The sequence below is a fragment of the Psammomys obesus genome, unplaced genomic scaffold (genome assembly GCF_907164565.1).
Source record: "Psammomys obesus unplaced genomic scaffold, mPsaObe1.curated_primary_1811, whole genome shotgun sequence".
Lineage (NCBI taxonomy): Eukaryota > Metazoa > Chordata > Mammalia > Rodentia > Muridae > Psammomys > Psammomys obesus.
The window spans coordinates 13,447,724-13,469,666 of record NW_026596244.1 but is presented as its reverse complement, the minus strand read 5'-3'; the positions used below and the strand labels follow the sequence as shown (position 1 = coordinate 13,469,666).

Here is a 21,943-nt window from a genome sequence, read left to right as displayed (position 1 = left end):
ACACACACACACACACACACACACACACACACACACACACACACACACAGTGCTATTTATAAATACTAAAGCCCCCTTACGTTCTGGCCCTGGCCCTGAAGTGAGGACACCCTCCCCAGTGGAGGGATGCCAGGCTGAGCTCTCTGTTTTTTGTGAACATACATCTCTGCTGAGCCCAACGTTGATGCCAGTTCCATTGATTGTGCCTCAGGAACACTAGTTTGTCAGTCAGGTCTCTGGTACAGGAGAGCAATGGAGAAAGTAATCAGATCGGAGGCATTGCAGGCCTTTGTAGGACCTGGAAGCAGCTTTAAATGGAGGAACCGGGGCAGCCAGCCCTGAGATGAACAGCCGAGGAGACCTGGCCTGGCCGGGTGGGCTCTTAGGCGCCGCCTGAAGTGCCCCTAGGCTAAACAAGAGCCCCAAACCTGCTGATGGAACACTGGGGACTTGCCGTTTGTCTCAACTCAGTCTGCCCAGCCAGAATGCAGTAGGTGGCAGGTAGGAGGCACAGCAAAATGGCCTGCTCTTGCCTTCCTGATGTGTGCCCACAGGTCTCCAGTAGAAGAGAGAGGCTCCAGCAGGAGAGGGGGGCAGCTAGAGGGACGGCTGCTCCTTCAAGCCCACTTTGTGGGGTTGTTTGTGTGTGCCTCGGCACTGAATGCTGAAGCCCCATCTGCAAATGGTGCTCTAGCTCTGCGATCTTCCGCCCTTCTCCATTTTCTGGCATTGGTACTGATTCTCCTCAAGCCAGTATTTCCTCTTTCCTTTTTCTTTTAAAGATATGCTGGGTAAGCATGTTGCTCCTTAGCCGTTCTCACGCCCACTCCACACAGTTATTATATACCTGAGTCCTTTTTGAGGAAGGCGCCTACTGTGGGAGAGTGACCCGCCCCCAGGGGGTACTGATGCAGACAAAGGTCAACAGAGGGCAAGGACGCTGACTGGATGCTCAGGTGAAGGGTTGGGAGGTCAGCCGGCCTGGGTGGGATGCAGAGAGCACTTGCTTCACAACCCTCTCTAACAGCATTTGCCCCCAAATCCTTCCAGTCTTTCCTCAGAGGGCTGTGCTCAGGGTTTTACAAACAGAAGTCAGCTGAGAATAGAGCATGGAGCACATCAAGGCCCGTGCAGCTGAGCTAAGTAGCCAGGAACAGTGGGCCTGCAGAGCAAGCGTGCGCTAGAGTCAGAAGAACAGGCCAATACGATCTGAGAGAGCGAACACTGCGCTCGGCAGACAGGTGATGCCAGGCGCTCTGTGGGAAGACAGCAGTCATGATGTAGGTTACACTAGTCCTGAAGTTCCCAGGTGGAAGCCCCCCTTTTCTTGTAATACATGGGAGAGAATTTGTAGAAATGTGAGGTGCTCCAGGGACTACGTCCTGTTCCCCGTGACAGGTGTCATATCAGGTGCCATGCCTGAGGAGCAACCGTAGATGTGTCTCTTTGGCACAGACCCTGGATTGGCGTCACTGTGTCTAGCCTGATGGTCCTCAGCAGGGACGGGGTGGAGGGTTCCTGAATCATCCCAACATTAACCTGGATCCATAATACAGGCTCTGATTTAAAGGTCTAGACTGAGTGAGTTTTATGGTTTAAAATACATGAGCACACAGGGATAGTTAAAATTGATTTTGAAAATAGCCAGGTAAATGTAAAAAATATATATATATAACAAAGAAAATGCAGTGTAGCTTCAGGCTAAAACACAATTTCATGGGCTGAGTTCCAGCCTCTCAGATCATGCAGCTGAGGAAGAATTCGTTAAAGGGGGTTTATCATTGAACCCTTTCTTTCTCTGGTCACTGTGAGAGTGTCCCATTTGGCTTAGCATTGTTGTGGAAAGTGATGTGACACACTGAGTGGATGTCTGTTGTGACAGGGGTGTCCATTCCTTGGTAGCAAGGAATGGACCTTAGCAGGAGGCTTTTCCTTAGGTTAGATGTGGTCGTTGATGTTCTGCCCATTAGGACGTCCTGAGGTGGGTGTTGTCGGCAAAGCGTCCTCCTGAGAATAGAATCTGGAAACTGGATGTGTCAGTGTCTGGGTTGCTCTAGTTTAGGTGCCTGGCAGATGTCTGCTTCTCTGCAGTAGTCCTGTGGCTTTGCTTCCAGCTCCATTTAGAGGCCTAAAGTTGCTATGTGGCTATCCATTCCGGACCAGTGTAGCCCAGGCTGTGCTCAGTAGGGAAGTCTGGCCGGCATGGTGAGGCCTGGCACGGACATGACGTTAAAGATGGCTGTGCTCCAGCTGTCACTCAGAGCAGGCCAGTTCAACTGCTAATTAGCCTCTGCGCTTGCGGAGAGGGCCGTCAGGCTCGCCCTCTCTGCGGAATGCTTTACTGCAGACAGCTATCGCTGCTCGTGCCACTTCGAGTCGTGGGCCCGGGACAGCCTAGTGCAGTTTGTGGCTACTTCAAGCCGTCTCTGCAGTTCGCTTCTCGAGGCAGCAGCGCCTTTGGCGGCCACAGCAGCTTTCAACCATTAGGGAGGTATCCTTAGCCCTTTCCGCCTCAGCTGCCCGCTAACTCCCCATTGCATTCGGCTTAGAGCGCCCTGTCAAGAGCCTGCACTCCACCCGCAAGTCTGTCAATGGAAGAGACATCTTAAGAGAATGGAGTTGGCTTCTCTTCTTCTGGGATGACCGTCATAAGCCTAGTGCGTCACGTAAAGCTCTTGGAGGACTCAGAACGGCTTCTGGGATCATTTTGCCTCAGCAAATGCCCTCTCCATCCAGGCACTGACTAGTCCATCACTTGGAGGACAGATTATGTCTGTAGCTCATTAGCTGGATAAACAGGGCTTTGGCAAGAGACTTTCTGGGAGGCTCTTTAGAGAACAGGCCCGTGGGAGGGAGAGGAGGGCACAGTGGCTAGGTGTCTGTGAACTCTTGCCCTCAGAACTCTCACGCTGATGGTTTTAGCTAGGACTGGTCACAGCAAGTTGTGCTCTTGTCTGAAGACAACCCAGGTCGCTGTCCCCACACAAGCCCGACCACAGGACTTTGTCCCCGTGTGCTCAGTGTTGATTTCAGGGCACCTTTGTGGGGTTCACATGAGCGGTGCCACTTTCCAAACCAGAAAAGGTGATGGAAGCGCTGAGTCGGGGTTGTAAGCTTCACGAGCCGAGGCTGCCCGAGTCTGTCGAGTGCCGCTTTCCTGGGACAGGTGTATGCAAGGACCACCAGCAGCCAGGCCTCTTTCGTCCCTGCAGACATGGTACGGAAGGGATGCGGTGCTGACGGCTGGGCTTACGTGAGTGCCCAGCCATGCCTCCCCAGCCAGGGAGCCAGTGGGAGAGGACTGGGTGAGCAAGCTTTCCGCCTCACAGCCCGCAGGTCAGCTTGGGTGAGACGCACTTCCCGGACACCTGCCGAGAGCCTGCCAGAGCAGCACTGTGGCCGCATCCACACTGCTCCCCAATGGGCAAATTACTCGCCTTCTCCGTGCAGCGCTTTCCTCATTGCTCTGTCTGTCAAATGGTAACAACTACATTCAAACAATTGAAAGATACAACATAAATTGTGGGCTGTGCCTTAGGCTCTGCCACTGAAAGGACCTGCTTGAAGGGGCACAAACCTTTCATGATATACTTCCAGATTACCAGTAATTATGCTGAGGTGGGAGGCAGGGACAGAACTCACCGTGGTAGAATTCTGATAGTTTTCTTTTTCTTATTAGTTACATTTTACTAACTCTGTATCCCAGCTGTATCCTGCTCCCTCATTCCCTGTCAATTCCACCCTCCCTCCCTCCCTCCTTTCCTCCCTCCCTCATCTCCTCCCTGCCCCTTTCCAAGTCCACTGATAGGGAGGACCTCCTCTCCTTTCATCTGACCCTGTTTTATCAGGTATCTTCAGGACTGGCTGCAAAATCGTCCTCTGTGGCCTAACAGGGCTGCTCCTCTGACAGTTTTTCTATGTGTGCCTGGAGAGAGAGAGAGAGAGAAGGTCCACTCGGGTATGAGCCTAGCAGGTGCAAACAGCTGGCTTTTCGGACAGAGATGACCCAAAATTTAACATCTTAGTTAGCAGCCCTTCCTACAAAGGCGGGGATGCAGAAGGCCGCCCGTGTATTTGTTCCGTAGGCTAAATGAACTTCACTCCCAGCCCCATCAACCACCGTGGAGCCGCAGTGCGCAGGTCTGGGTGAGTAGGCAGCGCCGGCTCTGGGGCTGTGGGCTCATTAGTCTCTCGCACTTTCCGGCCAGCCATGCTGCAGGTGTGCGGGTTCTGTAGGCGAAGACGGCGGCTTTAGCTGTGGGGTCGTGTGTTTTAGTGAGATGTCCCCCGAGTGTACACACGGAACTGGACGGTGTTCACACGTACAAGAATGGAAAGTCTTCTTGCCTGCGGCCTGTGCATGGCAGAGCCGTACTTTGTGCAGTTTTTAAAGGCGTTCTAGAGGTGCATCTTTCAAATGCGTCCACTCAGGCCTGGTCAGAGCTGGCTCAGATTTCCCCTGTGGCCTGCCTAGGGTTTAAGACCACGGACAGACCGCGGCAGCCATCAGAGCTGGCTGGAAGAGCCTGGGGAGGACGGCCCCCAACGGCTTCTCCGAGCAAACAGTCCATGTGCATCTGGCAGACAAACAGGTCCAGACACTGCTTCTGTCGATAGCAGCGCCCACGGAGCGAGCCAGGCCGGCAGCATCGGAGCGCTCTCTGCAAGGCTCAGTGACCAAGCCAGAACTTCTGGTGAAAACGGAGGTTAGAAACTGCTCTTTATGAAAAGATCCTGCCGGATTAGTGTGAGCAGCTCTGACCCCTGGGGTTCAGGCGTGTAAGCAACAGGTCTCCCTTGTGGAAATCACCGAACAGGCCGTTTTCACGACCCAGCGTGAGGCCTGGGACTTCCTGGATGAGGTGACACTCTACTTGCCGCCTCTTTCTGCTTGTCTGGAACAGAGCAAGGACCTGGTGTCCACGCTACCTCAGCTCTTGCCTTCACTACTTAGCAGAGCCAGCGGCCGCTGTCTGGGGATGGGGATGGGCTGTCCACGTCCTCCCGTTCCTCAGCTGCCCCGGAAGGATGGCCCCGGCCATGCCCCAAGCAGCCTGCGGCCTCCAGGGGGTTTCCCTTTGCTGTCAGTCTCACCAATACTGCCAAAAGCCATCTGCAGAAGGAATGCGCTGTCTGGGCACAGAAGAAACAAGAGGGTCCCAGGACTCTGGGAAGGAGGAGACAGAAGCAACCGGCCTTCACCAGCATTGTCAGCTGTACCTCACGACAGCTAAAGCCAAGACTGATTTATTCATAATCTTAGTCTTTCCAGGTAAAACAACTTGATGTTGCAGCCTTCTTTCCTTCCCACCTTTTCCATCTTTATGTTTTGCCTAAGCACTGGGTGTGGGAGGGGTGTAAACTAGGCGGGAGTTCGCTTTTATGTGCTTTTTCAGTATATATTTTATCCATTAAATCTACCCGCGAACTGCTGTGTCACTTGAACTCAGGGGAGCCGAGTGGGCAGGGGTGCCTACACTGAGCCGGCAGGTGCCAACACCCCCTTCCCGCCCTTGCCCGCCCTCCGTGTTTCTGTGGCGTGGTTTATTGTTTTCGCCTCCAGAAGCGGGTACTTGAATTCCACCTCTCCTGGTCCGCTGGCCTGGAGGATGGGGGCGCGTGTGGCTGTGAGGAAGCATTCCTGGCACCTGAGGTGGGGTCATGCGCTTTATTCTGCTTAGAATCACTGTTTCTCTAATCACTGCTGCACCATCAAGGAGCCGCTTCCTCACAGGTAGAGGCCCTGCTGCCCGTCTTCTGTGATGGCGTCTCAGGTCACCGGGCTCTCGCACACACTGGGAGGCTTAGCTTGTGACTGAGACACACTTGTGCAGCACATGAGGGCAGCCCCCAGGGGTCCCTCTTCTCAGGGCCCCACTGTCCTCCCTCAGGCCGAGGGACCCCAACACCTCACAATGACAGTTTCTTCTCCAGTATCTCCTTTATCAGGGTTGGGTCTGCTCGGCTGAGGCTTGCTTTGCGGACCAGCCCGATCAACTTATTTATAGCTTTGGGGTTTCTTTCCTTCACGTCCATCACCTGTAAAGCAAAGTCAGGAGGTGAAGATAGAGATTCACACAAGAACCCTCAAGGTTCCCATTGACTGCAAACTAAATTAAGGCTCTTTCTTCAATTCATGTAAGATGTAGAATGCAAGGGAAGAGAGGAGGGGATTAACTTTTAGGGGTCTCTAGGCTCCTGTCAAAGGGGATTCGGCTCCTCTGTCCTTACTGACGTAGACAAGGGAGTGGTTTGGATCTGCTGGCACGTGGGAACCAGGGCCCTCTCCTCTGGGGACACAGCAATGCAGCCCCAGAGAGCCATTTCTGTGATGAGCATCAGGTCTAATCAGGCCCAGCCTCTCAGATTCTCTAGTGCCGATCGAAAGGCTCCTCTGCTCCGTGCCAATGAGAGCTGCTCCTCAGAAAACAAAGCTTTCGGATGGCAGCCCACTCAGCCAGAGTGTGGCAGGTAGGTGAAGGCAGGAGGGGCCGAGCGCCATCAGAGAACTGCTGTGTGTAGCCTCCCTCTGCAAGGGCCCCGACTGGCACTAATGTGCCTGAGTGCCGCAGGGCGACCTGAACCTTATCAGGCCCTGCAGATGGGCAAGAAGGCAGACTGCTGGGACCATGTGGCTCATTTTCATCAAGGGCTCTTTACTGAGCCGTCTGTGTCCCTGCACACTGAGGGGTGATGGACGTTCTTCTGAAAGAGATACTAGTAATTTTCCCCCTGAGAAATGTCTCTCTAGACAGTCTGATTAGACCCTGGGTGGGCTGGGAGGAAGGCAGGCCTGCCACTTGGCATGGCTCTTCTCTCCTGTGCTATGCTAAGAACACAGAAGGACTTGGTTTTCAGCCATGTTTCTGTCAAAGGATTTTCTCTGTAATTTACAGATCATTTTCCTCTCGAGGGCCATAGGAGAGCTGATGGTGCTGTCCCTGCCCCTTCAGTACGCAGACCTGGCTCCTGAGAGAGGGCCCAGGGCACCTGCACACTCTGCAGGTTTCTACTTCTGAAAAGTAGGGCAGGACGCCTCTTCCTGCCGGCCCCAGTGCTGAAGGAGCGAGGCTGTGTGCCACAGCCAGGTCTCTTCCCTCCCTGCAGCGGGTCTTTCTGAGGCAGAGGAAGCCACAAAGAATGTAAGTGACACCTCTGGGAGAGAGTGATGGTTAACACTTGGGCTTGGAGACTTGATCATGCTCCTTTAACCTAACTCCACAGAAAGCAAACTCCAGCAAAGAGCTTTCCTCATAGAACATGGGGCTGTTTGTCATCTGAGTGGTCTGTCTGGACAGTTAAACGCTGACACAGAGGTAGGACGGACAGGGCTGGGCCAGCCCTCCTGGGGAAGGGTCTGTGGCTGCTGCAGGAGCCCTGGACAGGGGTCCAGCTGGCCCTCATTGCTGAGCTACTGCCCAGGAAGGCCGTTTGCCTACTGGAGATAATTACCACTTGGGGGTGTTCGTCCATGGTGGCCTGGCAGAGCTCCTCCAGGGCCTCTCGATCCTGCATCAGCTCCAGCTGCTGCGCTGCCACGATCTGTGCTGCGCTCTTCCCCTCCCCCCTCCACAGCTCCTCAAACACCTGCAAGAAAGGAGGGAGAGAGGTGTGAGGACTGGGCACTCCTGCCCCCTCTGTGCCTCTGTGGTGACATGGCGCACAGGGAAGGGAAGGGACGGGAACAGCAGATCCAATTAGCACCAGCTGCATGGCCTGGCCCAGGAAGAAGCCACCATCTCCCCGACAGTCTTCCCAGAGGGCTGGGCACCTCCCTTCAGCAAGCCAAGCCTCCTCCTCTCAGGCCAGCTGGCTGTGTCCCCCATTCGCTGACTCAAGCCAGGCAGCCTGTCCTCACAGAGGGCAGGTGGTGGATCGCTCTCTCCACTGAACTAAAGCAGGTGACATTCCCTGAAGGACAGGCTACACACACAGCAGAGGCAGCCACTGCTGAACAGTCCAGAGTAGCCTGCTAGGAGGCAGGAAAATGACTCCATAGAGAAGATACAAGATGGAAAACAAGGAGAAACAAACCACAGCTCATGGCTCTGGCCTTCCTTCCTTGTGTCCTGTTGGGAGAGCTGAGCCCATTCTGACCAGGGTCGTTGTCTGTCAATGGTCTGTTTACTTTCCCACCCAAATAGTAAGTCTCCAAAGGAACCAATCTGGGGAAAAGGCTTGGCTGCTATGGTTGGTTTCCGCCCTGCCCTGCAGCCCTGTGACACAGGGCTGCTCCTTTCTCTGGGGTGCCACCGTGCAGCCCCTTCCTCCGGGAAAGGGGGCTCTTCAGCACAGTGGCCAAAGCGAGGAGGAGATGGTAAAGTTAACCCCATCCTCCAGGTCCTAACTCAGACCTCCACACGCAGAAGTGAAGACAGTCCTCCAGCTCAGAAGGCCCTGGGGGTGGTTACCTGCAGGGCATTGCCCAGGGCCTTGCAGGGCAGCTGTTTCCAGGAAGGAGGCAGAGCTGTTGGGCAGACATGGAGGGGCACCCTCTGGCTCCTCACAACCCATCCTGCGGTCACTGGGTCCAGGGGACCTGAACAGGCTGATAAAGGACTGTTCAAGGGAAATGTCAGGGAAGGAGCCATGTCCCTACAGAGAAAGGAAGACCCTCTTGGTCAAAAAACCTGTTATGACAGACCATTTCTGTCGGAAGGCCCCAGAGGAAGGGCAGGGAGAGATGTGCAGAGCATGGAGCTCACAGAGGGATGCCGTCATGTGACCCAGGCAGTACAGGGCACACTGTGACATTTCTACAGTCTAGAAGCCTCTGGTGTTTTCTCTAGGCTCCCTCCAGAGCACACAGGAGGCTGGGTGTTAAACATGGCTTTCGTCCTTATGGACCATCTGGCTGGTCCCACTGGAGGCTGGAACAGAGCTCAGGAGTCAGGGAACTTCCATGTCGCTGTCCACGAGGAGGCGGCCACGCAGCAGGCATCACTTCCCCTGAGCTGCGCCTGGCCGGCAGCAGGCTCGGAGCCGGGACCAAATGCAGGCTAGCTGAGAAGCTGGTGGGGCTGGAGTCTGATGTGGCCCAACTGGCCCTGTCCTTAGTGAGGAGAGCTGATGGTGCTGTCCCTGCCCCTTCAGTACGCAGACCTGGCTCCTGAGAGAGGGCCCAGGGCACCTGCACACACTCTGCAGGTTTCTACTTCTGAAAAGTAGGGCAGGACGCCTCTTCCTGCCGGCCCCAGTGCTGAAGGAGCGAGGCTGTGTGCCACAGAAGCCCCGCTGGACACCTGAGTGGAGGATGCCGTGACCTGGGAAAGGACAGAGCTAACCGGCTACGATGTAGGCAAGAGGCAGCAGCCAGAGAGGGATTAATACTACACACTGGCACAGAGGAGGGGCGACTCCGGGACGGGGGCACCCTCGGGGCAGGGCGGACCTGTGAGCACAACTTCCAGCAGCCAGCCATGCCGTCAACTCTCCCCCTCATCTCCTGGACGGCTAACCGTATCCGTAGTCTCTTCCAGTGTGTCAGGCCATGCCAAGAACCAACACATCAAAGGCTTTGTTGTTCTGCCACACACGGTCTAAAGTCTAAGCTATGCTTTGCTGGAGTCCTCTGTTAATGCATTAAAGGTAATTACAACACACTTTTTCTTTTTATGTGCTGAAAATTATAAAAATGCGAAAAGACATTCAAGATAACTAGTCGTTAGAGAACTCCATCTCTATCTGAATGTGAGCTAGTACCTCACATTCAGCAGCGTGGTTGTGATCAGAACCGTGTGTGGCGGCCTTGCGTCAGGAGACAGAGGCAGGAGGGGCTCTGTAAGTTCGAGGACAGTTTGGTCCACATAGTGAGTTATAGACCATAGGCTGTACGGAGAGAGATCAAAGTAAAACATACTCAACCACTTAACCAAACCAGTGATTCCTAAGTGCACTCTGTATTCCTGTATTTCTACAGATAAGTAGCAAGTGTGCACATCCATAGCAGTAATAACGAAAAGGAGGCCTTCAGTTTGAGAGAGAGCGTGAGGCATGGGCCTCATGGGAGGTACTGGGGGGAACAGAGAAAGTGGCAGAATGATAGGTTTTATTTTATTTAAATTTTAAAAATTAAGGTAAGCTGGGTATGGTGGTGCACGTCTGTAATCCCAGCACTCAGGAGGCAGAGGCAGGTGGATCTCTGTGGGTTCGAGGCCAGCCTGGTCTGCAAAGTGAGTCCAGGACAGCCAAGGCTACACAGAGAAAAACTCTGTCTCAGAAAACCAATAAATGAATAAATAAAATAAAAGTAAAAATATCACACTTTCGAGTCTTGGCAAGAAGGTGGAGGAGCTGGAGCCTTCTCTAGGATATACAGAGTGCAAATATGAAATGGTGTAGCCACTTGGGCTAGCAGACAGAGTAATCTTACATTCCAGAGACGCCATTCCTATCTATCTGCCCAAAAACTTTGAAAGCATGCTCACTGAAGAGGCCACGTGTGAGTTTGAGAGCTGCATCATCTCTCCAGAACAGGAATGACTGACTGTCAGCTGGTGTGCATGAGAGATGAAGTGCTGCGGCCCGAGAGATGGCTCGGGGTGCAAAGGGCCGGCAGTGCAAGCGTCAGGACCTGAGTTCAGGTCCCCCGCACCTACAGCACAGGCAGGGTAGCATGCATCTGTAGACCTGCTGTGGGACCTCTGAGATTTCCTACAAGCCTGCCAGCAGCTTGCTTGGTAACCACAGAGAACAAGAGGGCCTGTGCCCCACAGGGCAGAAAGCCAGGACCAGTGCTGCTACTGCCCGTCCCGGGGAATGCACAGGCGTGCACATGTCGGAGTCCTTGGCCATTAGAAGACAGCACAGCAGATCCAGACACAGAAAAGGCAGAGAAATTTAGGGCAGAGGAGTCCTGGCCGTAGAGCGTACATCAGGCTCCCTCGCTGGTGTGGCAAAAGCGGCTGGAACTGGGTGGCATGGCTGCCTAGCTCTGTGGGCGGCGATTTCCAGCAGCACACAGACTCACACGAAGAGCTAACAGAAACGGGGTCTGAGCAAATCCCGCCACCTCCTAAGGACAATAGCTTCCAAATGGAGCTGTAACCAGGGAGTGAGCTCCCCCAACACAGTGCTGTGGTCCACACTGTACCTGCTTGAACCGCCACTGAATGATTAAAAAAAAAAAAAAAAAAAACCAACTCAGAATACAGATAAAGAGCTAAACGAAAGTAGGAAGCTCCTGGACGACAGGAATGAGAAATTCATCAGAGATGAAGACCTGGGGTGGGGAAAAACAACCAGGCCATAGAAATGAAGAGTTCATTAAGTCAAATGAAAAATTTGGCCAGCAGTCTGCAACGGAGGAGAGTGAGGGAAAGAAAGAGTAACTGAGCTGGAAGACTGGTCCTTTGAAATATCAGTCCAACAGGAAAGGGAAGAGGGAAAAGCAGCAGCAGTGGAAATTGCAGGAGGCCACTAACGGCCTGAGGGAAGGCAGCAAGGGCTGAGAGCAAGCTGTGACAGAGCAAAGGCAGAGAAACCCTCTCATAAAAAACAAAACAAACCAACAACAAAACAGATTAGTTGAATGCACTGAAAGAATCCAAGACCCAATAACATATCATGAAGGGATCATCGAAAAGAATCAACAATTGTAAATCACTATGCACCCAGTGCTGTGGCCCAGTTACAGAAAACCAAAATCAATCCATGGGGGCACAAGGAGCTGGACATCCCAGGACCCTAAGGCTGCCACAGCAGGGTGACAAATCAGACAATCTCAAAAGCAAAACAAAACCAAACACGAGAAAGGAGACATTACCACCCATATCATGGAAATACAGATGATCAGAGATTATTCTGAAAGGTGGTACATTAACATAGTGAAAAATACATGGCAGAAGTAAAAAAAAAATCAACAAACTACATGTAATAAAATTAATTAAGTTATAGCTTCCTCTTTTTTGAAGTCTTTATCTCTCTGAGTTTACGTGTGGCTGCCTCTGGCTCCACCTCCCTCCTTTTCTCATTCCCTGAACATAAACATGAGGAGAGTCCCAGAATGGTGCTTAACCAATAGCAATGACAATTATTTGAGGATCTATATAAGCAATGATCACTGTTTTTTTGTCTGTCTGCCAGCTTTGAGCAGCCTCTTAGCCAGCATGGCCATGAACTTGCTGTGTAGTTCAGGCTGACTTGGAACTCTGGATCTGTCTGCCATAGTCTCCTGACTGCTGGCATTACAGACCTGTATCACCATGAATGGCTACTTAAAGCCTTTATAATCAATAAACACAATATTCATTATTTCTGCTCAGAAAAAAATCAATGGTTTTCTTAGAAACAGAAAGCTAAGCACAGAGGATACAAGATAAAATCCTCGAGGTCTTGATATGCAAGGGAGTTCCCCAGGGGCACACACTAACACCGCCGTCAGCATCTTCTGGCCCTTCCCCTTCTCCCCTCCAGAGCTCTCCTGTTTGGTGTACACAGTTATATATTTTTGTGAGGCAGGATGGGTAGGAAGGACAAGGGGAAGGAATTTGCGCCTTTCATTTCAAATGCCACAATCCCTCCTACATGTACATACAGTTTTCCTGCCCTCAGCCATCTACTCTTCCCATAACTGCTGAGCACTGTCACAAATGTGTGGGCTGCCGACACCTACGCAGGCGGCAGCCCTGGCTAAGTGCTGGGTCCCTGCGGCGGACAGCCTCACACAGGCCCCCCACCCCCAGCTCCTGTCTGCACTTGCACAGCAGAGAGCTGGCGCATGCTCAGTGGTGTCTCATAACTACCCAAGAGCAGCCGCTTCCCCAAAGCCTCACTGCGTGACCCACCACTTCAGTCGGAGTGTGTAAACATTAAATGCAAACGGCACCATTAAAACCACATCAGGTTCCCAGCCAAAGCTGACAGCTGTGCAGGCTCTGAAGCGGAGGCCATCAGCCGCAGGGTGTCCTTATCTCTCCGGGTGCTCATCTGGAGCGCTTTCTGAATTCTAGGAACCGCCGCCTACCTAGCCCATTAGTGAGGGTGGCTAGGGAGGCGGCCACTTCACAGGACGCTCCTTTTCCTGCATCTCCACTCCTAGGTGCACATGCAAAATATCATCTCCTGCACATGCAGGGCTGAGGGTCAGCTCCCCGAGGGCAGGTCTGTGACAGGAACAGAGGCAGCCTTGGGGCTGGCTATGAGAACAGAAGAGCAGGGGGATGAGGGCCAGGACATTGGGGAGGCTACATGGTCAGCGACCTTTGGGGTAGACACTCAAGGCAAAGCTAGACAATAGCTAGTTCTCCCAGTAAGCTGAAACCAGGCGCAAGGCCTGTGCCGAGTCCTGTGCCGCCCGTGCTGGCCTTTCCCTTCTGCCACATGAATTCTTCCAGCATCCAAACTCATGGGCACTTAACACTTCAGTCAAGAAGTTCGCTTAGTGATGCCTTTGCGTTTCACAGAAAATACTGGCTGGGCAGGAGCAGCAATGAGAAGCCTTCTGGGAGCGTGCACATACCTGCTTAGCTGCTGCTGAAGAAATGGCTCTACTGTCCAGCAGGTCCAGGAGCTCGGCCAGCGCAGTGGGCGTGACAGGACTAGCAGACCCCGGAAAAAGAGGAAAGTCAATACCTTACATCATCAGGATGCCCACTGGCTACCAGAATCCAAGTGCTCACTCTTGCACGTTTAAATAATCAACCGTACCCAAGGATGGAAATAACAGGCTAATGGATGCTGTTACTTTTGTTTTAGAATAATAAGTTTTTATACTGGTGTGCTCTTTAAAATGCTTTATTTTACCGCCCAACAAAAACAGCTGTTTGGCAGCAGTTAAAGCAATAAACAATTGTTCAGAGCAATTAGTTCAAAAAAGGAGGTGACTGCAAAATTCATGGACCGCAAAGAGAAGGGAAAAATAAAATCCAGTAATTAAATATTTTTTACTGAAAGATCAGCCTAAAAATTACTTCAAACAAAACAGCTAACAAAAGCACTTTCCTGAGTGTTTTATGAAAACATAAACACCTTTTCATTGCAGGGAGTTTCCATGAGGGCACAGTGTCTGCCCTGTCCTCACAGGCCTTCTATGTGCAGTATCCTTGCAGATTCAGATGGATTTCTGGACACACATGGGCCTAGAAATTCACAGTATCTCCACTTCTATTACGTGACTGTTGGCCCAATACCACGACACAGGGAGCTCGGTGAAGCAACACTATAGGTGTCGTGACTCAGACTCGGAGAAGGGAGGCTGCACTCAGGTTGCTGAGAAGGCAGTCACAGACCACATCTTCGTAAACACACGGTCCAGCCACTTCTAAATAGACACAGTAACTGGGATACGGACGTGCCGGCCTCAGGCCATCAGGGGCTAGTTAAAACAGGAACCACTTATAAACAGCACGCGTGCATGTCAGTGTAAAAAGCTCTGAAGCACTTGATCCAACCTGAAGCACCTCCCGTGGTGTGCTTCCTGTCCGTCCCTGTTCAGGTCTTTAGAGACTTCTGAGTGATGAGCAGGGAGCTACAGCTCGTCCAGCGCCAGTATCCATCAACTCCAAACAAGAGTGTTCCAGCTCCAATTCAAGTGCCTTATGGGGTGCTCATCAGTCGAAGGAAGTCCGTCACCTGGAAACTATTTATCCCAAAGTATGGATACAGGGGAATTCCAGGCAGAAATTCGGTTTGGAGCTTGGCTAGGGTTGCTGTCCTCGGAAGCTCTATGGACTACCCTGATGAGAGCCTGAAAGGGAGAGAGGCACCAGGCTGCAAAGCAAACAGCAGCCTTTTCTAGCCTCCCATCTTTATTGGCAAGAAGTGAAAATCAGTTGCTTTCAAAATGTAGATTGCTTGGATGTTCTACAATTTGTGTTCCACAAAACACAATCTTCATTTGTCTCCCAGTGTGGACCATGTAGAAAGCCCACAGTAAGCACTGAGGTGGCACTAGGTTTCCAGAGCTTCCAGAAAGGCCACCATTCGGAAGCCAACGACTGCCGCGTGAGAACACCCCAGGCAGAGTGGCTTACAGACAGACAGTCTTCCTCACAGCTCTCACGGCTGGAAACGGGAGGTCAAGGTGCCACGGAGCCTGTGTCTAGTGGGTCCCTGGCACCTGCTTGATGTGCACTCATGAGCTGAAGGGTAAGCCACTCTCCTAGGCCTCTTGTATGAAAGCACTAATCCTATTTCTTAAAGCTCCACATTCATAACTCAATCACTGACACTCAGGAGTATGTTTCCTAGGAACACAGTATGAGAATTTGAAGCACACACAAAAATTCATACCCAATACTATGAAAGATGAGGGTAGCGAGGGACAGAGAATGAATGTCAGGTCACCCAAGAACGTACTTTGCCTTACAGAAATCGTCATGTGACCTTAACTGGTTAATCTGGTTATGAATTTCTCCAGATTTTTCCAGGTGGGGTTTCTCAGTCACCTTTTTGCTCTCACAAAGCATGCTACACAATAGGCCAACATTTCCTGTGTCTCGGGGCTTCTCACAAACTTAGACGATTGCCACGCTACACACACAGCTGCTCTTTGGTCCCGGAGAGCAGAGCGCGGTAGCCAGGACGCACTATCCCATGGATAGCGGCGCCTGCAGACTTGCGTGTTCCTCGTACAAGATGACGATCATCATCTGGAACCTACACACACTCTTCCCTCTGCTTGCAATGACTTCTTGATTACCTGCCTAACGTGAGATGGGCGCTATGTAAGCGGCTGCTACATCTGTTGTTTAGGAAATCCTGATAAAAGAATCCGGACGCGTCATTACTGATCTCATTTTTCAGATATTTTCAGTCTGCACTTGCTCGGACCCCCGATATGGGGGCTGACTGCAAACTGCAGCCGTGCCAGGGCTCAACTTGTGAGTCCATGACAAAGATCAGTCCCTGTCACACTGATCCTGAGAGACACCCCTCATCAGTTAAATAAACAAACCATCAGAATTCAGGCTCTGCGGTGGCAGCAGCACAGCCTACTAATTTGCTGCTGTCAGATAATCTTGGATTCTGGACAGCTAATGTGTCTCCGTGAAAGAAGAATCTGACATCTCAAGGTTAAGCTTCTTGTACCCGACTCTTCCCATCATCCTGAGGGCAGGGCATCCAGGAGAGGGTGGAATGGGGTTTTCCAGTTTCATTCTGTCCCTTACAGCTCCAAGATCACAACTCCAGCTCAGCTTGAGTGCTGAGAGCAGACACTGAACGCTATGCTCCACCCATGAAATGGTGGCCCATTTCAACCCTACACTTGCCCTAACCCCACATCCCTCTCTCTGCTATAGAGGGCCTCGGAAGGCCTGGAAGAAGATGCAGAGGCCTGGGCCTCCAGGTGGCCTTGCTGTCCACTGATCCTCTTGTTCTCTTGGTTTATGGGCCCCCATGGCCCTCACTCCTGACAACTATTCTCTGGGTCTCATTCTCAGGCACTCGCACCCTTAGCTGTCTCCTACGAACGCCACCTGAGGCACAGGCTTTCCAGATGCTCTCCCCCTTTCCCGTCCATCTGATCTCTCCTCCACCTGGCCTGCACCCATCGCTCTCTCCAGGTCTCCTGGGATGCTTAGCTCCGCTGTGTTGCAGCTTGTACCTGTCCAGACCTTCCATACTGAGAAACTCCCAACTGGTGCTGCAGCTACTGGCCCCACCTGGCTTAGTGCCTTCTGCAAGTAGACAAACGAACAAAAAATCAACCAATCTCCACTTGTTACTTACTGGCCTCTGTGAAGGCTCGTCCCTGGGGCTACAGCCTAGCCCCTAGAGAGGGTCTTCTCTGAAAAGCCACACCCTTGCAGCTGCTGAGCACCCCGCTTTCCCTCTGGGTGCACCCACACTCCAAACGCAGCCCTGAGAACAGCTTTTTCTGGGGCCTCTCCTCTTCTTGGCATCGCTCTTCTGCTTCTTGTCTGCTCATCCTGCCACTTTGGTGCTCTCTTCCTTGGCTCCCAGACTCCTCAGTCTGCCCTGGGGAAGTCCAGGGCTGACACTGCTTTTTCTGGCTCCTCTTCCTTCTATCTGCTTCACTCCTGTGCTTCCAGAGTGGTCAAAAGCCCTGTGATTCTGTTCCTCCCAGCTCGTTTCCATCCTCACACACATCACCAGGCCTCCCCCACCAAAATGCTTTCCCGTCTTCCAGGCTGAGGTACCGCTGCGTTACCTCCACGAGCTTCTGAATGGCTCCCACTCTCCCACAGTGTGAACTGTGGACACTCTGAAGGGCGAGGTCACACCTGGGGAACACGTAAGGGGCAGAACAAAGGATGTTGTGGGTGTTCAGGCCAGAGTACCCACTGTCTGACAGAGCAGGGGTATGCTGAGGGAACGCCTCCCGCTGGCCTGGGCGTCCAGGCGGACGCAAGCAGGGTCCTGCCACCTTCCATAATGGACCTCTCACATAGTCTCCGTATTTCAGCTGCTGCTCATTCCAGCTGTGTGCGTGTTTTTATGTTACCGTTTGAGTGGCAATGGCCTCCGCAGGTTCATATTTCAATGTCTGGTTCTCAGTTAGTGGAATTTTTAGGAATGGTTAGGAGATAGCCTTGGTGAAGGACATGAGCCTCTGGGTGTGGGCTTTGAGGTTTCAAAAGTCTAAGCCAGGTCCTCTTACTCTGCCTTGTAGATCAGACGTACCCTCTCAGCTGCTGCTCAGTGCCAGGCCTGCCTGCTGCCTGCTCCTCGCCATGACCATGGCCTCACCCTCTCAAGCTGTGGGCAAGCCTCAATTAAATGCCTTCTTTCATAAGTTGCGTCGGCCATGGAGTCTGCGCAGCAATAAACAGTAACTAAGAACAGGTGCAGGTGTGCAGGTGTGGCCAGGGCTCCATGTCAGGTTTCTTCTTCCAAAGCTCTACACTTATTTTTAAGACAAGGTCTCACTGGGACACAGAGCTCCGGGGTCCGCTATTTCTCCCTCCTATCGCTGGATGATAGGCGTGGCCACTGTACCCAGTTTCCCTCGCATGGGAACCGAGGATCCAAACTCACATCCGCTGGTGTGTTCACGAGCTATCTCCCCGGTCCCTCACTCTTTCCTCTTCTGAGTTGAGTTCTGTGACACCTGGCTGTCCCGCTCCCTGGCATTCTGTCTGTCTCCTTCTCTGTCCTGCTTCTGAGAGGCACGGGACTCACCCTCAGCCACCTCAGTCAGTCTCTATAGGACGCCTCCCTGCACCACATGCTGCCGTGTGCACAGTCTGCTCCGCAGCAACACGAGGCTCCTCAACGTTTCCATGAGTCCCAGGTCAGAATAGCGGTGGGCGCCTGACTAGCCTGTTTGTCCTCAGCTCGGGGCTCAGCTGGTCCAGTGCCGCCTTCCGCTGAGCCCCTTCACTGCTTCTTTCAGAGAAGTGTGCCTGTGCTTGCCTGTCCTGGACATTCCTGTCACCTGCGGGTCCACACGCCTTGACGGCTGCACACCCGAGGCAGGAGTCTGTCCTACAGCAGCACAACTAAGAAGGCGCTTCCCAGGCCGTCTGCCCCCACTCTTCCTCCCGAGTCCACTAGGCCTCAAAGGACAGCCATCGGTGTCACCTTGGTGCTCAGGTGAGACGTTTAGAAGCTGAGCACGCAGAGAATGTTCCCTCATTTCAGCCACACTGCTGTCACTGTTGCACAGGAGCCCATCGGGCCCTCGCCATCAGCAGTCCTGGGAGCAGCTCCCTGCGGCCCACCTGATGGCTCGCCTCCTCTGCTGCGCACTGAACTGTGCCCACCTGACCCACATACGGAGGCTGTCACCGTCTCATGTGATGGTGTTAGGAGGTGGGTTCTTCGGCGAGCACGTGGGCTGGGTGAAGTGAGTCAATGACGGGATTGGGAACCTTGTAAGAAGAGACTAGAGAACTTTTTCCCTCTCTCTTTCCCAACACTCCACCATGTGACGATACAGCAAGCCAACGGCCACTGGAAGTCTAGAAGCTGCCGCCCCGATGATGCTGTTTCTGTTTAAGGGACATATTAATATATGGCATAATCCTGTGGCGGTATCCTGTAGGCCATGGTGTGGCCTGAAAACTCTCCAGGTGTCATCTCCAGCCTGTCACCACCTTTTCTGCCTCCCCCCTCAGCACCCCGGAGGTGTGCTGGAGCCTTTGGATCCTCCGAGCTCCTGAGGCTGGCTGTTTGTCTGCTCATGGAACTTCCAGATGTTTGTACCCCACACCACTCACTCAGTAACCCCAAAGTTCTTCAGGTCTCGGCTCTTGACTCATTTCCCGAGGAAGGCCTGGGGTGATTTCCCTGGGCCCCTCTACAGCGCCATGTGTACCCCTCTAACACTCCAAAACCAGGCTGAGGAGACTGGCCGTTTCATGGGTTTGCACTGACACAAGTGAGCAATTCCTTGTCTTGCTCACCTTGAAGCCACTAAGCCCTAACACAGTGCCACAGACACAGCACACTGTCGGGGGTCTGAGCACAGAGCGAATTTTCAGATGGGCTGGAGAATATTTTTAGAATGTGGAGCTCAAAGGAGATGTTTGTTGTCTTGTTGAGGGGAGCCTGAGGGAGAATAGGCAGAGTAAAATAGGCCCCTGTCCTATTTCAAGTGCCTCAGAACAGAGGTCACGGCACAGAAAGAAAGGAATCCCCAGACCTCACTCACCTCTCGCTGACTGCCAGGTTCTGCTGCTTTAAATAGCACAGGAAGGTGTTCAGGACCCAGTTAGTCACCTTTTTTGGCTCTGCCCTAGTTTCCTTTATCACATTTTGGAAGAACTCCAGTAGGCCAACTTCACTCTGTTAAAAAAAAAAGGAATATATTGTGTGTATATATAATATCTGTGTGTGTGTGTGTGTGTGTGCGTGTGTGCGTGCATATGTACATACATACATACAGTCACACACACACACATGATACCTACATACATCTCCTCCCCAAACTGAAAGACCCACATGTGGAAGGTGACCGGAAGCTGCTGCCTTCTGCCTCCACAAGACATCTACTCCTTCCTGACACACTGAGCTGTCACCAGAGCAGCCTGTTCATCTGCAGCAAACATAAACATCCTTCCACCGCCACTCTGAATCCACACAAAGGAACACACCCCCCCCCTCCTCAGCATGCCTAACTTCAGAGACACGAGCACAGTGAAATTCACCATCCTGCACCCTTGCCCAGCACTCAGGCCCCTGCTAGCCAAGCCTGGGTGGTGAAGGGGACTTTGTGACTTGACTTTGATGCCCTTCCTCTCCTCTGTCCCGCCCCTCCTAGACGTCCTGGTGAGCACTGGCAAAGATGCTCCTGTGTTCCTCTGGTGTCTGAGAGGTGGGCAGTGGTGTGGGAACGGTCCGAATCCAGCACAAAGATGAGTCTGTGTGACCTAGCGAGAAGAGCTCCACAGTGCACGGAGGCAGGCTCTGGCTTCCGGGCCTTCTGAGCCGTGCTGGTGTGGTGGCCTGGCCCTGTGCACACTCCATGAGCTATTCGGCTGGACTGGTCCTCAGCAGACTTGTTTTGTGGGCTTTCCTGTTCGCCACCCTGGCCTGCAGCATGTGTTAGGGCCACGTTCTTCCTGCTCACTCGCTAAGCACAGCCACGTCAGGTCTAGCCACATCAGACTCTTGGTGGGAGCCAGCGGGCAGATCAGGGTCTCGTCAGCTGGAGCCCGCTGTGAATCACCTGTGATTTACCATCAAGCACTAGGGATTGCCTCAGTATGCGTGAGAGTAGCCGAGACACTCTTCAGGTTGCATTGCGGCTTCTCATTGCGCCAGCCCTGGTACTTTCGGAAGAGAAAAAGCCTGTTGTACTGTAGTAGAGGTGTGACTCTCCAGATGCAGATGGCATGTTTTTAAAGGGTTAACCTGCCCTGCAGGGCTGTCCACGTGAGTAGGGCTGTCCACGGAGGGCAGAGTGCTGCAGTCCCGGAGCTGGAGCTACAGGGGAGTGGTCCCGTGTGGGTGGTGCCTGCAGGTCTTCTGCGAGGGCAGGGTGCGCCCTGAACCCCAAGCCATCTCTCTAGCCCTAAGCGGTATATTTTCCTTACCCACTAAACATTATCCCCAAAATAGTCTTATGTTCAAACTGCAGCTAAACCTTCAACTTTTTCCCCTTCTTAGAAGCTTTCATTAAGCAAAAGAACATTCTAGTAAAACAAGTTACTAAGAAGTGAGACATACTGACAAAGTACACTCAACCGTTAGCTACTGTGGAAGTTTTAATACATACGTGGACACTCCACTGCTACAGTGGAGACTCTGTAACAAGAGGTATCTCCGCGGCCTTTGTAACAGCTAAATCCTCTGGTGACCAGCCTCCTGGATAGCCCCACAGCCAGGGCTTGCATCTCCCTTTGAGCACCACCTCCATTATTCTGCTCGTGCTAAAGGAGGGCAAAGGCCACTGCAGCAGTGTGAACTTGACTACAGATAAAGGCAATTTGGGGAATTTGATGAGCCAGTGTTGCTCAACTTCTAGAGTCCTCACCCTTCTCCACTGGCTCACAAGTCCCTGGGGAGGGAGGGCTGTGCAGGGCACACCAGGCAGGCGGGCCCTTCCTGTTGGCACTCATACAGGCACTGGTGGATGAGCTGTCAGGAACAGGCCTTACTGCTTTGCAGGGGAGGCGGTCCGGCGTCCACCCACAAACCCTGCGCCCGGCTTGCAGGCTTGGCTGAGCAGGCTTGGCTGAGCAGCCGTGATGAGCAGCTTATCCTCCACCCTTGGGTGGCTTCACTGTTGGATGGATAATGCTGTGGGTCACACGTCTGCTCGTCTCAAGCCAGCACTGGGATGCAGCCTCTCTGAGCTGCAGCTGACCTCACTGGGTTTCGGCCCACAGTTCAAAGAGGGTGTGAACCTGCAATGGTAAGAGTGAGCTACAGGAAGTGAGGCTGCAGGAGGCTCAGGCTGCTGCCACGGCTGCCCCTACCTAAGGACTCGTCAATCAGACAGACGTGCACCGGGACTGCCTGCACTGCTCCTTCAGCAGTCCACTTTCCAAGACACACACACACACACACACACACAGACACACACACACACACA

At 52.8% G+C, this 21,943-nt stretch overlaps 1 protein-coding gene across 1 annotated transcript in view; it reads right to left on the bottom strand.

The window, feature by feature from the left end:
- Nucleotides 1-5,197: 5,197 nt before the first annotated feature.
- The window catches only part of Gatb (glutamyl-tRNA amidotransferase subunit B), a 70,880-nt gene continuing 54,134 nt past the window's right edge, over nucleotides 5,198-21,943 (bottom strand). Inside the window, exons 10-13 of the mRNA XM_055596511.1 lie at nucleotides 19,559-19,692; nucleotides 13,460-13,538; nucleotides 7,453-7,587; nucleotides 5,198-6,039 (exon numbers count right to left, since the gene is read on the bottom strand). Coding sequence (XP_055452486.1) covers nucleotides 5,911-6,039; nucleotides 7,453-7,587; nucleotides 13,460-13,538; nucleotides 19,559-19,692 — 477 coding nt within the window. The 3' untranslated portion in view covers nucleotides 5,198-5,910. The remainder of the gene's footprint in view (nucleotides 6,040-7,452; nucleotides 7,588-13,459; nucleotides 13,539-19,558; nucleotides 19,693-21,943) is intronic.